This window comes from Gorilla gorilla, chromosome 1 (assembly GCF_029281585.2).
Source record: "Gorilla gorilla gorilla isolate KB3781 chromosome 1, NHGRI_mGorGor1-v2.1_pri, whole genome shotgun sequence".
NCBI classification, from domain to species: domain Eukaryota; kingdom Metazoa; phylum Chordata; class Mammalia; order Primates; family Hominidae; genus Gorilla; species Gorilla gorilla.
The window spans coordinates 23,330,769-23,344,454 of record NC_073224.2 but is presented as its reverse complement, the minus strand read 5'-3'; the positions used below and the strand labels follow the sequence as shown (position 1 = coordinate 23,344,454).

The 13,686-nt window shown below is 46.4% G+C and overlaps 1 protein-coding gene across 2 annotated transcripts; it reads left to right on the top strand.

Moving 5' to 3' along the window:
* The first annotated feature begins 330 nt into the window (after positions 1-330).
* Positions 331-6,247, top strand: IRF2BP2 (interferon regulatory factor 2 binding protein 2). Of its 2 annotated transcripts, none has more exons than XM_019031971.4 (2): positions 331-2,057; positions 2,652-6,247. In XM_019031971.4, exons 1-2 carry the CDS (start codon positions 1,010-1,012, stop codon positions 3,365-3,367), a joined length of 1,764 nt encoding a protein of 587 aa, XP_018887516.2. In that variant the 5' UTR covers positions 331-1,009; the 3' UTR covers positions 3,368-6,247. The 2 variants fall into 2 exon arrangements, with proteins under 2 accessions (XP_018887516.2, XP_018887518.2); XM_019031973.4 differs by having other exon boundaries at positions 868-2,009.
* Positions 6,248-13,686: the final 7,439 nt, after the last annotated feature.

The window sequence follows — 13,686 nt, the reverse complement described above, 5'->3', positions numbered from 1 at the left end:
AAAAGAAAAAGAAATGATTTTTAGCACGATTTGGCCCAGAGGCACACCAGAGGAAAACATCCTGAGGGTGGTCGGGACAGCCGGGTGGGGCGCGAAGTGAGGGAAAGTGGAGGAAAAGCACACGATCACTTTGCGCGGTGTTCCGAGGGGAACACCGGCGCTGCGCTGCTGCGCTGCCCCGCGGGCGGGCGGGCGCCGCAGAGCCGACTCTCCCGGCAGCGCTCCTTCGGCGCGCGGGGGGAGGGGGAGCGCGCGCGCGGGAGGGCGGGCACGCGCACGAGGGGAGGGGGCCCGCGCAGGCGCCGTGCGAGACTGTCGAAGAATCAAGTCTGTAGAAGTGGAGCGGTCGCGGCGGCAGCAGCAGCAGCGACGGTGGCGGCGGCGGAGCTGAGGCGGGCTGGCCGCTGACGCTGGCGCTGGAGAGCGGCGACGCCAGGAGCTGTGAGAGAGCGGCGGAGCGACCCGGGGCCCGCGCCGCGCCCGAGCTCCACGCCGCCCGGCCGCCGCCACCCCGGCGCGGCATGCCCCGCCGCTCGGGCTGAGCCTGCCCCGGCGGCCGCCCCCCGCCCCCTGCCCCCCCGGCCTCCCCGCCCCCCGCCCCGCACTCCGTGCCGGCCGCCGCCGCGACCTGCTGCGCTCCCCCGCGCCCGCGCGGCCCGTCTTCGCCCCGGTCTGGAGGCCCGCCGCGGCTCCGGCCGAGCCCCCGCCGCCGCGCCCGCCGCCCCGCCGCGCCGCGCCGCCCGCCCGTGCCCGGGCCGGCCGGGGGGAACTGCTGCCGCGGCTGCAGCCCCTCATCTCGCGCCCGCCGCCCCTCGTGCACCGGGGGCGCTGCGCGGGCGCCGAGCCTTCGCGGGCTTTGCCGCCGCCGCCGCCTTTGCGGCCGCCGCCGCCGCTGGTGGGGGAGACGCGGGGTTGGGGGGGGAGGAGGGCGCGCGTGGTGCCGGTGGGGGGCGGCGGCGGCGCCCCCTCCTCCTCCTCCGCCTCCTCCGGTGTCGCGGGCTCCTCGGACATGGCCGCGGCGGTGGCGGTGGCGGCCGCGTCCCGGCGGCAGTCGTGCTACCTGTGTGACCTGCCCCGCATGCCCTGGGCCATGATCTGGGACTTCACCGAACCCGTCTGCCGCGGCTGCGTCAACTACGAGGGCGCCGACCGCGTCGAGTTCGTCATCGAGACGGCGCGGCAGCTCAAGCGGGCGCACGGCTGCTTCCCGGAGGGTCGCTCCCCACCTGGCGCCGCAGCCCCGGCCGCCGCCAAGCCGCCGCCGCTCTCCGCCAAGGACATCCTCTTGCAGCAGCAGCAGCAGCTTGGCCACGGCGGCCCCGAGGCGGCCCCGCGCGCGCCGCAGGCCTTGGAGCGCTACCCGCTGGCGGCCGCGGCCGAGAGGCCCCCGCGCCTCGGCTCTGACTTCGGCAGCAGCCGCTCGGCTGCGAGCCTGGCCCAGCCGCCGACGCCGCAGCCGCCGCCCGTGAACGGCATCCTGGTGCCCAACGGCTTCTCCAAGCTAGAGGAGCCGCCCGAGCTGAATCGCCAGAGCCCGAACCCGCGGCGCGGCCACGCCGTGCCGCCCACCCTGGTGCCGCTCATGAACGGCTCGGCCACGCCGCTGCCCACCGCGCTCGGCCTCGGCGGCCGCGCTGCCGCCTCTTTAGCCGCGGTGTCCGGAACCGCGGCCGCCAGCCTGGGCTCCGCGCAGCCCACCGACCTGGGCGCCCACAAGCGGCCGGCATCCGTGTCGAGCAGCGCTGCCGTGGAGCACGAGCAGCGTGAGGCGGCAGCCAAGGAGAAACAACCGCCGCCGCCTGCGCACCGGGGCCCGGCCGACAGCCTGTCCACCGCGGCCGGGGCCGCCGAGCTGAGCGCGGAAGGTGCGGGCAAGAGCCGCGGGTCTGGAGAGCAGGACTGGGTCAACAGGCCCAAGACCGTGCGCGACACGCTGCTGGCGCTGCACCAGCACGGCCACTCGGGGCCCTTCGAGAGCAAGTTTAAGAAGGAGCCGGCCCTGACTGCAGGCAGGTTGTTGGGTTTCGAGGCCAACGGGGCCAACGGGTCTAAAGCAGGTAGGGGCGGCTGTGAAGTGAGGGGGTCTAGGGGAGAAAAGGGGACGGAGAGCAGAGGAGGGGTGGTTCTTTCGATTCACCATTTTACCCCAGCCCAGAAACAACAAACACCCCACTTCCTGATCTGCCTGAGGCGGAACCAGTGCTTGGTGGCAACGTGTTCATGTGCTGAAGCAGCATAACAGAGATGAGTCAGACTGGGCTGATACGCTCTGACACGGGGTTTTCCTTTCCCAGCACATTCTTGGATGGGAGCATGAGGGCACCAGTCACCTTTTAACCTATTGGGGGACATTAGCAGTCACATGTTCAGTGCAAACGAGGGTACTTTTGTGCATGTGTACAAACAGGCAGTTACAAGCGTGTCATTTTCAGTGGCTCCATTTTAAATCAGTCTGCTGCCTCAGAATCCCGTACGCCTGAAGGTTTTAAGTTGCATGTGCACCTGAAACTCGTATATGAGTGTTTTCTGTCTGTGCTTTTAGAGAGGAGGAATTCTGTAACGACTTTTGTTTCGGGTTAGGAAGAGAAGGATCTCTTTCAGTGCACCGCCACTTATGTTACCTTTTTCCTTTTATTTCTTTGTGTTTCCAGTTGCAAGAACAGCAAGGAAAAGGAAACCCTCTCCAGAACCAGAAGGTGAAGTCGGGCCCCCTAAGATCAATGGAGAGGCCCAGCCGTGGCTGTCCACATCCACAGAAGGGCTCAAGATCCCCATGACTCCTACATCCTCTTTTGTGTCTCCGCCACCACCCACTGCCTCACCTCATTCCAACCGGACCACACCGCCTGAAGCGGCCCAGAATGGCCAGTCCCCCATGGCAGCCCTGATCTTAGTAGCAGACAATGCAGGGGGCAGTCATGCCTCAAAAGATGCCAACCAGGTTCACTCCACTACCAGGAGGAATAGCAACAGTCCGCCCTCTCCGTCCTCTATGAACCAAAGAAGGCTGGGCCCCAGAGAGGTGGGGGGCCAGGGAGCAGGCAACACAGGAGGACTGGAGCCAGTGCACCCTGCCAGCCTCCCGGACTCCTCTCTGGCAGCCAGTGCCCCGCTGTGCTGCACCCTCTGCCACGAGCGGCTGGAGGACACCCATTTTGTGCAGTGCCCGTCCGTCCCTTCGCACAAGTTCTGCTTCCCTTGCTCCAGACAAAGCATCAAACAGCAGGGAGCTAGTGGAGAGGTCTATTGTCCCAGTGGGGAAAAATGCCCTCTTGTGGGCTCCAATGTCCCCTGGGCCTTTATGCAAGGGGAAATTGCAACCATCCTTGCTGGAGATGTGAAAGTGAAAAAAGAGAGAGACTCGTGACTTTTCCGGTTTCAGAAAAACCCAATGATTACCCTTAATTAAAACTGCTTGAATTGTATATATATCTCCATATATATATATATCCAAGACAAGGGAAATGTAGACTTCATAAACATGGCTGTATAATTTTGATTTTTTTTGAATACATTGTGTTTCTATATTTTTTTTTTGACGACAAAAGGTATGTACTTATAAAGGCATTTTTTTCTTTTGTTAACGTTATTAGCATATCTTTGTGCTTTATTATCCTGGTGACAGTTACCGTTCTATGTAGGCTGTGACTTGCGCTGCTTTTTTAGAGCACTTGGCAAATCAGAAATGCTTCTAGCTGTATTTGTATGCACTTATTTTAAAAAGAAAAAAAAAGCCAAATACATTTTCTGACATTGTAAGATTGCCTTACTGTCTGTCATTCCTTATTGCTGGCCCCTTTCTCAGGCCGGAGGCCAAGTGGTGGAGAAGGAAAGGAAATGATTGAACGGGCATGTTGTCAAGTGGGCATGCCACTGGGAAATACCACCAGTTTACCCTGAAACATTGTCCTCAGAGGAGTAGGAAAGTGGATTTTGAATCTCTATTTTGCTCAAAAGTTCAGTTCCTGAGATACTGATGACTGAGAGTGCTGCTGGGAAATTTTCAGGATTGTGTGGTCTTTTGGGGTTTTTTGTTTTTTTTTTTTTTTAAGACAAAGTTGACCGCTGTTCACTGTCCACGTGATCAGTTGTAAGATTACAATGCTGCATGCTAGTTGGTTACATAAGACACAATTCCAGTGATGGAAGGCGGTTATAATGGATGGTGGTGTGTACAAGATGGCACTGCCATCTTTGAGCAGAGCCCAGCTCTGCAGCGCCACTTCATCTTTTTAAACACCCTAGAGGTCTGTTTGTTGTTGCTGTTGTCCTTTATTTTGAAAGAGTTGCAAGAGAAGTTACAGTCCAGGTGAACTTGGAGATTGTGGGATTGGTTTTGTTTCTGTTTTGTTTTGTTTATCATTTACCTGTAGTGCTATTGCTGTTGATACTATCACCTATACCCTGTTTCTAGTGAGTGCTGAATACAGTATGGTACAATGACAGTAACAGCCGCGTGGTGCTGCCAGGACTGCCCTTGGGCATATCAGTGACAGCCCAAATGTGGGTGGAGGAAACCTGTAATTTCCTTCTTAACATGTGTTTGAAATACCAAGTGAATAATACTGTTCTGGAAAAAAATGATAAACTAGTGGAAATTAAAGAAATTAAGGGTTTTATATAATAGACAGGCCCCACCTCTCAAAATATTTTTAGAAGTCTTTTTGTAAACTAATTTCTTTTGATCACTATTTTGCATCAGTAAAATGATTTTTTTAAAACCAATAAATCATCAATTATTAGAAATAGTTGTCTCACAGTGATACTGGTTTTTCTTTTGTGCTGTTATGATTTAACATTGACAGGAACACTATTTTAAATCCTTACGTTCAGGTGTTTGTAACTTGGCCTTATAATTAGGCTGAATTATGGCTTCAAGGTCTACAATTTATGTGTATGGTTCACAGCCTAGCTTCTATTTTCATTTGAAAATACAGATTTTTACCAACTTTGGATTCTTTTTTAGTTATATGTTTGTCTTTCCTTTTAAAATTGTTCAAAACTGTTTTTTAATGGTCAAGTTACTAACACTTGAAAATCAGATACTGCACCAAATAGTGTTTTTCCGTAGTGTTTTTAATGAGTGCACCTATTATTACTACTGTGCGAGAATTCATGTTACCGGTCATTGTTATATTACAAACAGACTTGCATGATTAACCAGTTGTTACACTTACTTTTTCAAGTTGGAGTATATATGACTCAGTGCAGACTGGTCTCTGTTATGTGAATGCACACATGCAGAAATGCAGAGTCAATTTTACATGCCCATAAAGACATTTGTAAAGAATTCAGCTCTTATGGTCTGTTGTATAAATGTGTATCTAGGCACTTTATTATAACTGGAATTTGACCTCACAGATGTTACAACTTGATCAGTCATTTGACCTAATTTGTGGTAGCTATCTGTATGTTTTGCAATCGTAATACAGATATGCTTTCCAAAAAGATTAATACAGAACCATCCTGCCGTTTTGGATAAGTCTATCCAGCTGTGGAAAGGGCAACCTGTGGTTTCTCTGTACTGGTGTTTAATGGGGGAAGAATATGAACAGCTTTAAAGAGCTGTGTATTGTGGTTACTACTATTAAAAAATAAGATCTGCACGAGTCTGACTGGCCCTTGGGTGGCCTTTGTGGACGGCTCGTAGCTGGAAAGTGTTGATCTGGGTTTTCTGGCATTCTTTTAAGTTAAAAAGTTAACATCGGGACATGGGTTTGATCTTTTGTTGTACCTGATGACAGTGCAGAGATTCTCCACAGCTGGATAAAAATGTCAGAAAGCCACTTACTGTACATGGGCAGTATCAGATTTCAAATCCTAATATTTCAGCTGTGCTTTTAATACTCAAAATATTAGGGGATGGGGTGTTGAAGCTTTCCCTTTTTTGCTTTTAACAATTTATAGAATTTAACAGATGTACTGTCTTTCATGTGGCCTCACATTTAAAGTTATGAGAACATACACATGGTTTACAACTTTTACTATATACCTTTCCTTGGCCACCAAGTATTTTAAAAGTGTGCCACCTTTTAACCTTTACTTTTTTTAAGTTGAAGGTGATACTTTTTCTATATATGATGAAACTCATGTCAACTGAAGTGAGTGTAATCTCAGATATCAACATTATTATATTTTAAAATCACGCTATGGAAATATCACCTGAATTCTGTCATTTGTCAGATTTACAGTACCTTTTTTTCTTTAACTTTTAGCATTAAATAAAAATAAAATTGGGAGCACTGAACATTTTCTGAGGCCTTTTTTAATTTTCTAAAGCAAGCTTAGAATGGCTATTGTTTTAATCACTAATGGCAATGTGACTAAAGGATGTGTGGGTTTGGGGTTGGGGTTTGCCTGAACTTCAGGAGATAAAAGACATGGAACAAAAAGGCAACTGATGGTATAAAAAAGAAGTGCCAGGGACTGCGGAAAGGGCAACTGGATAGGGGACACAGATAAAAGAGCTGAACAAAGTACAGCTAGAAAGCATTTGTTTATTTTTCAACTAGCAGCAGAACCAGCAATTCTGCAATGGTAGATTGGAAAGAGAAGATAGTGACGACACTGAAAAGACTCTCAAGACCTGGAGCTGCTCTTTGAAAAGCTTTGGAATAAAACAGCTACGTTGGGCCATAGGAAATGCACTAAAGACAAAACGGATTAAAAAAAAAAAAAAGCCTGATACTTTGGAAAGCTTAAGAATGAAAAAAGCCAAAGCCATGTATGAGCTTTATTGATATCCTGAAACTTAAATTTATAAATAGAGATAAAAGGTAGAAAGCACTGAGACACATTTTACTGGCTACTCTCATATAGTAAGAAATTTCCTAGATGTTGCAGCTTTTACTCTTTTTATTGATTAATGGCTTGGCAGACTTCTCTATGAAAGGAAGTTGTGAAACTTATAAAGAGTTGGAGGCTAGGATATACATAGAGTTACTATATGTTTTAAATTAAACAGCAACAGTGAATGTGTACTTGAATATATTTACACTAGGGTGGTCTGGTAACTAGGAGGGGCCCATCACTATATATATTTTAATAGTTTCTCATTATTAGTAGTCCATTTAAGGTTTTCAAGAAACCATATTCTTAGCAAGTTACAGATGATAAACAATTTTTCATGTAATAACTAGGTTAAAAGAAATAGGATGAACTATTCAGTTTTTTTCTAACAAAAATGCTAAATTTTATTTTTAGTGAAATTGAAAATAGTGCAGCTTGTAGAAGTAATTTTCAACATTTCAAAACCTCTTCCCAAAGATATACTTTAATGACTGCATTTCGTTTTCAGTTAAGAAAACAAACCAGACTCTTGATGTGGCAGATGTCTTTGTTTATTTCCCAAAGGGGAGTTGGGGGAAGAGTTAAAAGGAAACTATGGAAATCCTTTTTTAATTCCTAGACTTTTAAGTCCCTCTTTACTCAAAGTTGTTTTGCATATGATTTATAGATGGTTTTATTTGGTTAGTGAAGAGTAAAATGTTTCTCTTCCTGATTCCTAAGTGTATACGTGGAATCATTCAGAAAAATGTTCAGTTGTGTGTAGGCCACGAGAAGTCCTGAGTCACCCTCATTTGCTTGCCTTTTGTTCATAGGGAACAGTATGAGAAGACACGCCTTTCCTCTGTCACAGACCAAGGTCAGATGCACCAATGAATGGAATACATATTTGCCCAATTTATCATGTGGGGTTCTAGAAATCGGGAGTGGGGGTGGGGACTGTTTTAACTCCTTCAGTGCCACTGGTTAGGCCTCTGACAGCAATGGTACTACAATCAAATAAAAATTACGGGTGTGACTTTCCAGATTACAAACTCTATAGATCCCTTGTTGCTGTTTCTCTTGACAGCCTGCATTTTCCTTAATATGTCTGAACCCCTCACTGTAACTTAAGAAGCACACAAATAGACAATTTATAAATTACTCGTTAAGCGGTTAGAAGATAGAAAATGGGTAGATTTATGGATTATCTGTGGATTCCTCCATTAATCCTCAGATAAATCCATAATTTGTCAGGGATACCCACACTACCCCTAGTTATCATTACATTAATTTATACCTAATTTAACAGTGAACATTGTTTTAACTCATTAGGTGTGTCATCTGCTCCCTCCCCATGTCAATACAACTTAACTTAAAATGCTTGATTTGAAACAGCTCTCTGATTGTTTGATCTGAAGTGTAACTTGTCTCTTTAAAAGATTATAGAATATGAAGTCTGTATTTGCACTGGTTTTAATCAGAAAATTATGCACATCTGCCTGGCACAACATAAAACAATCCATACAACCCACAGAAAAGGTATTTTAGGACAAAAAGTAACTATACCATAGACGGATCATTATTGAGAATCATTTCGACATTGTATCTTAAAAGCTGTTCTTTTATTTTTAACCCAAAACCCAACTGAGTAAAATTTCCTTATTAAACAACCCTATTAGAATGGTATAAACAGTTTCTTCTGTAAGACAAACATTTATTTGGAAAATATATAGAATGGCACTGTATAACACTAACTCAAAACATGGAATAATAAATCTTCAGTGCAAGTAAAACATCACAAAATCAGCCATGAAAAGCCTCTAGGAGATGATTTCTGCCTAGGTCAGATAAGTCTAGAGACTAGACTACAGGATTCCTAGTTTAAATTGAGAGCTTCAAGGCACCGGTTGTTCTCATCCTTTGAATGGGCTGTCAGAAGTTAGATTGCGTAATCTGAAGAGCCTCCTCCAGCAGCTCTGCAGACGCCCTTGATGCTGAGATAAGACATCCTGTATAGGGTAATAATGTCACATTTGAATATTTCTAAATATAGTTTACATTTTGGGGGAAATGAACTACATTACATAATCTGTAGATCACATCACTTACCACTTTTACTTAGCAATTAGTATTTCAATATCATCACCATCAGGTAGCATTCAGATGCCCATCGTGCACAAAAAATGAGTTCGGTTTTGTTGTGGAGGCACTCAGCAACTTTAGCAGATAAATATTTAAGTCATTGCAAATTTATCTGCAATATCTATAGAAAACATCTTTCCTATACTAGTTCAAATAGAGTACTTTGAATTGTGTATGTGGCTATTTATGCCTGGGGGTGGGGGGGGGTGGGAATTAAAAACCCGGAAACAACATTTCGCCAGAGCTAAGGACCTCAATTTATTTTAATGCATGGAAAGAGTTTATTAAAAGTGAACCTCAAATTACTGAGGTTTTTGCCTTCTTTTATTGTATGATTTTTAAAGTATTTGCCATACTAGTAAGAGTTCTGCAGAGAAGTGACATGTGGGAGTAGAGATTGTCTGGGTCAGAGTAAATCAGCATTTCTTTGGCACAGGCTTGGCTTGGGCCGTCTGCCTGAGCCGACTGTATGTGTGAGCTGCAAAACAGAAAAAAGCTGTTGAGAGCCTTAGCCCAGGCTAAGAGCCCATTACCCCCATTTTGTTATTTCTGCCTGCAAACAGCAGTTCAATTAGCTTTTCTGGTGATAAAAGATAAAGATTTATTGTACCCCATATACAATTGAAATCAGAATTTCACAGGAGGGTCACAGTCATTAGAGAAGTTTTGGAATACTATTCTCCTAATAAGCACCATATGGGTTGTTGCTGTTATAATTTAACACCTACTAAGCAGGCATCTCATTCTAGGCTTTGAACAGCTGAGAGGCTAGCTCCTATCTTTTGTGCAGCTTAAAGTCAAAGCCACAGGTAGGAAATGTCACTTTGCTTGGTTCAAGACACGTATTGACAAGAGTTAACCACGAGTTTGTTTCCTTCCAGTTTATCTTACAAACCACAGTAAAATTCTGACATAGGAACACAGTCCGAAGTCCAAAGTGCTTTCGCACAATAAGTTCATTATGCCCAGCGTGCAATTCATACATCAAGGGGGCCGCCGGACCCCATTATCTTTATACAAATCAAGAGGCCAGTTGGAACAAGGAGGCTGGTCAGAATGGTCAAATTGTAGTTTTTCCCTTTCTTTTTTAAAAAATTTATTTTTTCACTTTGTATCGTTGTTCAGAATGGCACTTTTTAAAAGGAAGAAAGCCTCCAGCCCTGCCAAGCTCTGTTTACTCCACGGGAAGGAAAGGGGAGGAGGCTCCCTCACTCTCCAACAGCCTGGAGCCCACAAGGAGCCCTTGCTGCGGTTTCCAAGGCGGCCCCCTGACTTGCGCCGCGCCTCTATTCTAGAACTTTTCCCGGGCTGGAGCAGCGCAGTCTCCGCGCGCCCGGCTCTGCGCACGTGGAGCCGCGCGACCCCGGGCGGGGCGGGGCGGGGCAGAACGGAACGGGACGGGACGGGACGGGGCGGGGCGCGGGCCCGGAAACGGGAAACGGCCCCGTGCGCCCCGCCCCTCCGCTCCACCGCCCAGTCCTGGCCCCGAGCGCCAGGCCAAGCCCGCGCGCCAGCTGCCGGGCTATAATTAGAGGGACCGCGGCCCGGGCCCGGCCACCTCCTCGCGCCCCCTGCCCGCGTTCCCGGGGAAGAATGTGCGAGTGCGCGCGAGGGCCCGAGTGCGCCGCCGCCGGCGCGCTCTCTGGAGCAGAGACCGCGTGGTGAACCAAATAAAGTAAAAGGTCTGGCTCCTGCTGGGCGAGGCCGAGCGAGGAACGTGCGCGCCAGAGCAGGGGTGTGGCGAGCCCTCGGTGGCCCAGAAAAGATCAAACGCGCGTCAGCAGCAGCCGTGGCTGCCGCCTGCAAGGGTCCCTGACGCGGGCCGGGCTGTACAGGGTGGATTTTCTAAGTTGGAGATGGCGCATGACAAGAGCTGCCCCAAATCAAATGTCACTCCCTTTTTGGAAATCATGATGCTGCTTTTTTTTTTTTTTTTGGCTGCAGCTATAATAAGCCAAATGTTCCGTGCTGGTGAAGTAAACACGCATGTTTAAGAAGCATCTGTGTTAGCACTAATGGATGGTGCATGCTAATAAAAATGTATTTATTAAGCAAACCTCAGGACATGCCCCTATGGGAACTGCCCAGAGTACTGTTAACAACTGACTGCCTGAAAATGAGTTTACTTTCTATCAAGAAACTTTTATGTAAATTTGAAGAAAAAAGTTTTTCTTTGACCATAGCATTGTTGTGCACCTGAGCTTCTACCCCATTAGTTAACTGCTAATTTTTATTAATTATTCCCTTTAATACTCTGCAGTATTTTCTCAAAAAATGAACAGCATGACCCCTGTCACTTTAAAAACTGACATTAAACTATTTCTCCATCACCAGCCTTGGAGTTGGGGGGGCAGGGTGCTGGCTACCAGAAGTAGCAACTATATTGTGGAATAAGTATTGTATAATAGTTGTAGTGATTGTTTAAAAGTGAATGAACGGGTGAATGGATAGGAGGCTAGAAAAAAAAAAAAGCCTTGCTTCAGGCTTGTGAATTCCTAGACACAACTCTACCCAAAGACTTCCTTCACCAACATATTTTTCTTTCTAGATAATAGGCACAAAAACCATTTAGAAGCTTGAGATGGAAATCATGCAATGCACTCTGCTCTTTATGTATGTTACTGAGGAATCTGGAAGCTTTTTCGGGTTGAAATGCAATTCCTAGGAAATTATTCTTGCTCTTTTCCTGTGGCTGTTTTTGACACAGCAGCAATGCAATTTCAGTGGCTCTGCTCCTTCACAAAGACCTTTGAGAGGGAACGATGCTGAGAGATGCAAATTCAAGGTTTTCTGAAAACACCTCAGAATTGTCCAGTTCTGCCCCCAGATAAAACCACTAGAATAAAGGTCAGGAAATCTCCAGATGTTCTGGGGACTTGCGCAGTCATCTCAGGTAATTCAATTAGCTTTTGTGTCTGTTTTGCAATTATTAAAAAAAAGATAGGCCAGGCACAGTGGCTCACGCCTGTAATCCCAGGACTTTGGGAGGCCGAGGCGGGTGGATCACCTGAGGTCAGGAGTTTGAGATCAGCCTGGCCAACATGGTGAAACCCTATCTCTACTAAATATACAAAAATTAGCTGGACGCCATGGTGCATGCCTGTAATCCCAGCTACCTGGGAGGCTGAGGCAGGAGAATCACTTGAACCTGGGAAGCGAAGGTTGCAATGAGCCGAGATCGCCATACTGCACTCCATCCTGGGCGACAAAGTGAGACTTTCTCTAAAAAAAAAAAAAAAAAAAAAAATATATATATATATATATATATATATATGAGATGTACTTACTTGCCTCAGAGGGGGCTAAAATATCAAATTAGGTAATCTCTATGACAGGTTTCTGGTTTTTCATTTATCAACCAGACATGAGAAGGTGCTGTCATACAGGGCATCATTAGGTGATTGGGCACAGTGAGTGCCTACCACCCAAAATAGAGACTTTCAGTTATTATATTAAACAGAATAATAGCAAATCGCTTTGAAACACTGGAGAGAAGGGGCTCCCTCTGCTGTCATCACAGAAAATGCATTGTCTCAGGCCAGTGTCTTGTAGCTAGAGTACTCACTGGGTTTCAATCACAGTACCAGAAGATTCTCGAAGTTATCATCACCTTGGAGGATGTATAGTTTCATTGGAACTAAAATTAAAATATCACAAAGAAAGAATATGCATATTTTTCTTGAAACACCCTATGCTCAGATTCATTTACTCAAGGCTCAGCCTGCCTATGAACCACCAAAATGGTCTACCTCACTCCATTTATGACTTTAAAAGCAAGGATGGTATATTTGTGGCTGGTAGCAGCTGGGGGTGAGTGGGTTGAAAATATGTTTGAACATATTTCATTTTTGTTAAGGTTTGTTTAAATAAGGAATCAATAAAAATGATGTATAATGGGAAATAAGAACATCTTCATTGGATTTTGACCTTGGTAAAAACGTTGTGTTTGTAAAAAAATCATTTAATTTTCTTGTAAATCATATTTCTTTACACAGGAGCCACTGGATTCATGAATAAGTCTTCAGAGGTCATGAAGAGTTGGGTTTGTCAGCCTCAAAACTTGTAGCACTGGAAAGAAATGATTCAAGGTCTCAGTAACAAATACTGGCTGAGCTGAGTCTCAAGGAATGACCAGACCAAGCCAGAGATCCTTCATCTAGGCCATGTTTGCTGAGGGGTTGAGGACATGGATGGAATTAGGTTGAAACTCTTCGTGAACAAGATGAATTGTAAGCAGTTACGAAGGAAAAGACGCTGGATGTGGTGGTTCACACCTGTAACCTTAGCACTTTGGGAGGCCAAGGTGGGAGCATCACTTGAGACCAGCCTGGGCAACATAGTGAGACACCATGTCTACAAACACTTTAAAATAAATAACAATATTTATTGTTAAATAAACAAATATGAAAGGAAAAGAGATGGCATGTGCAAGAGTTGAGAGATTGGAGAGGAAAAATTACATGAAGGAACCAACGTCTGGCCATAGCCATTCATTCATTCACTTATTTGTTCATTGATTCACTTGCTCTTTCACTCCCCACATATATCTCATGGTAAATAACATGGCCTCTGGGGTCAGACGGCTTACTCTGAACTTCCAGCTCCACCTCTTTCTAACCTTAAATATAAAGGTATTAAGAAACAGTATCTTCAGTTTGCTTCCAGAGACCACTTTCTTCATTCTGCAACCTCACTGGCTGTTCTTTCACTGCTTCCTCATCGTCTCACTTGTTGGAGTGCCCCTAAGCTTAGTCCTCAGATGGTTTTTTTTTTTCC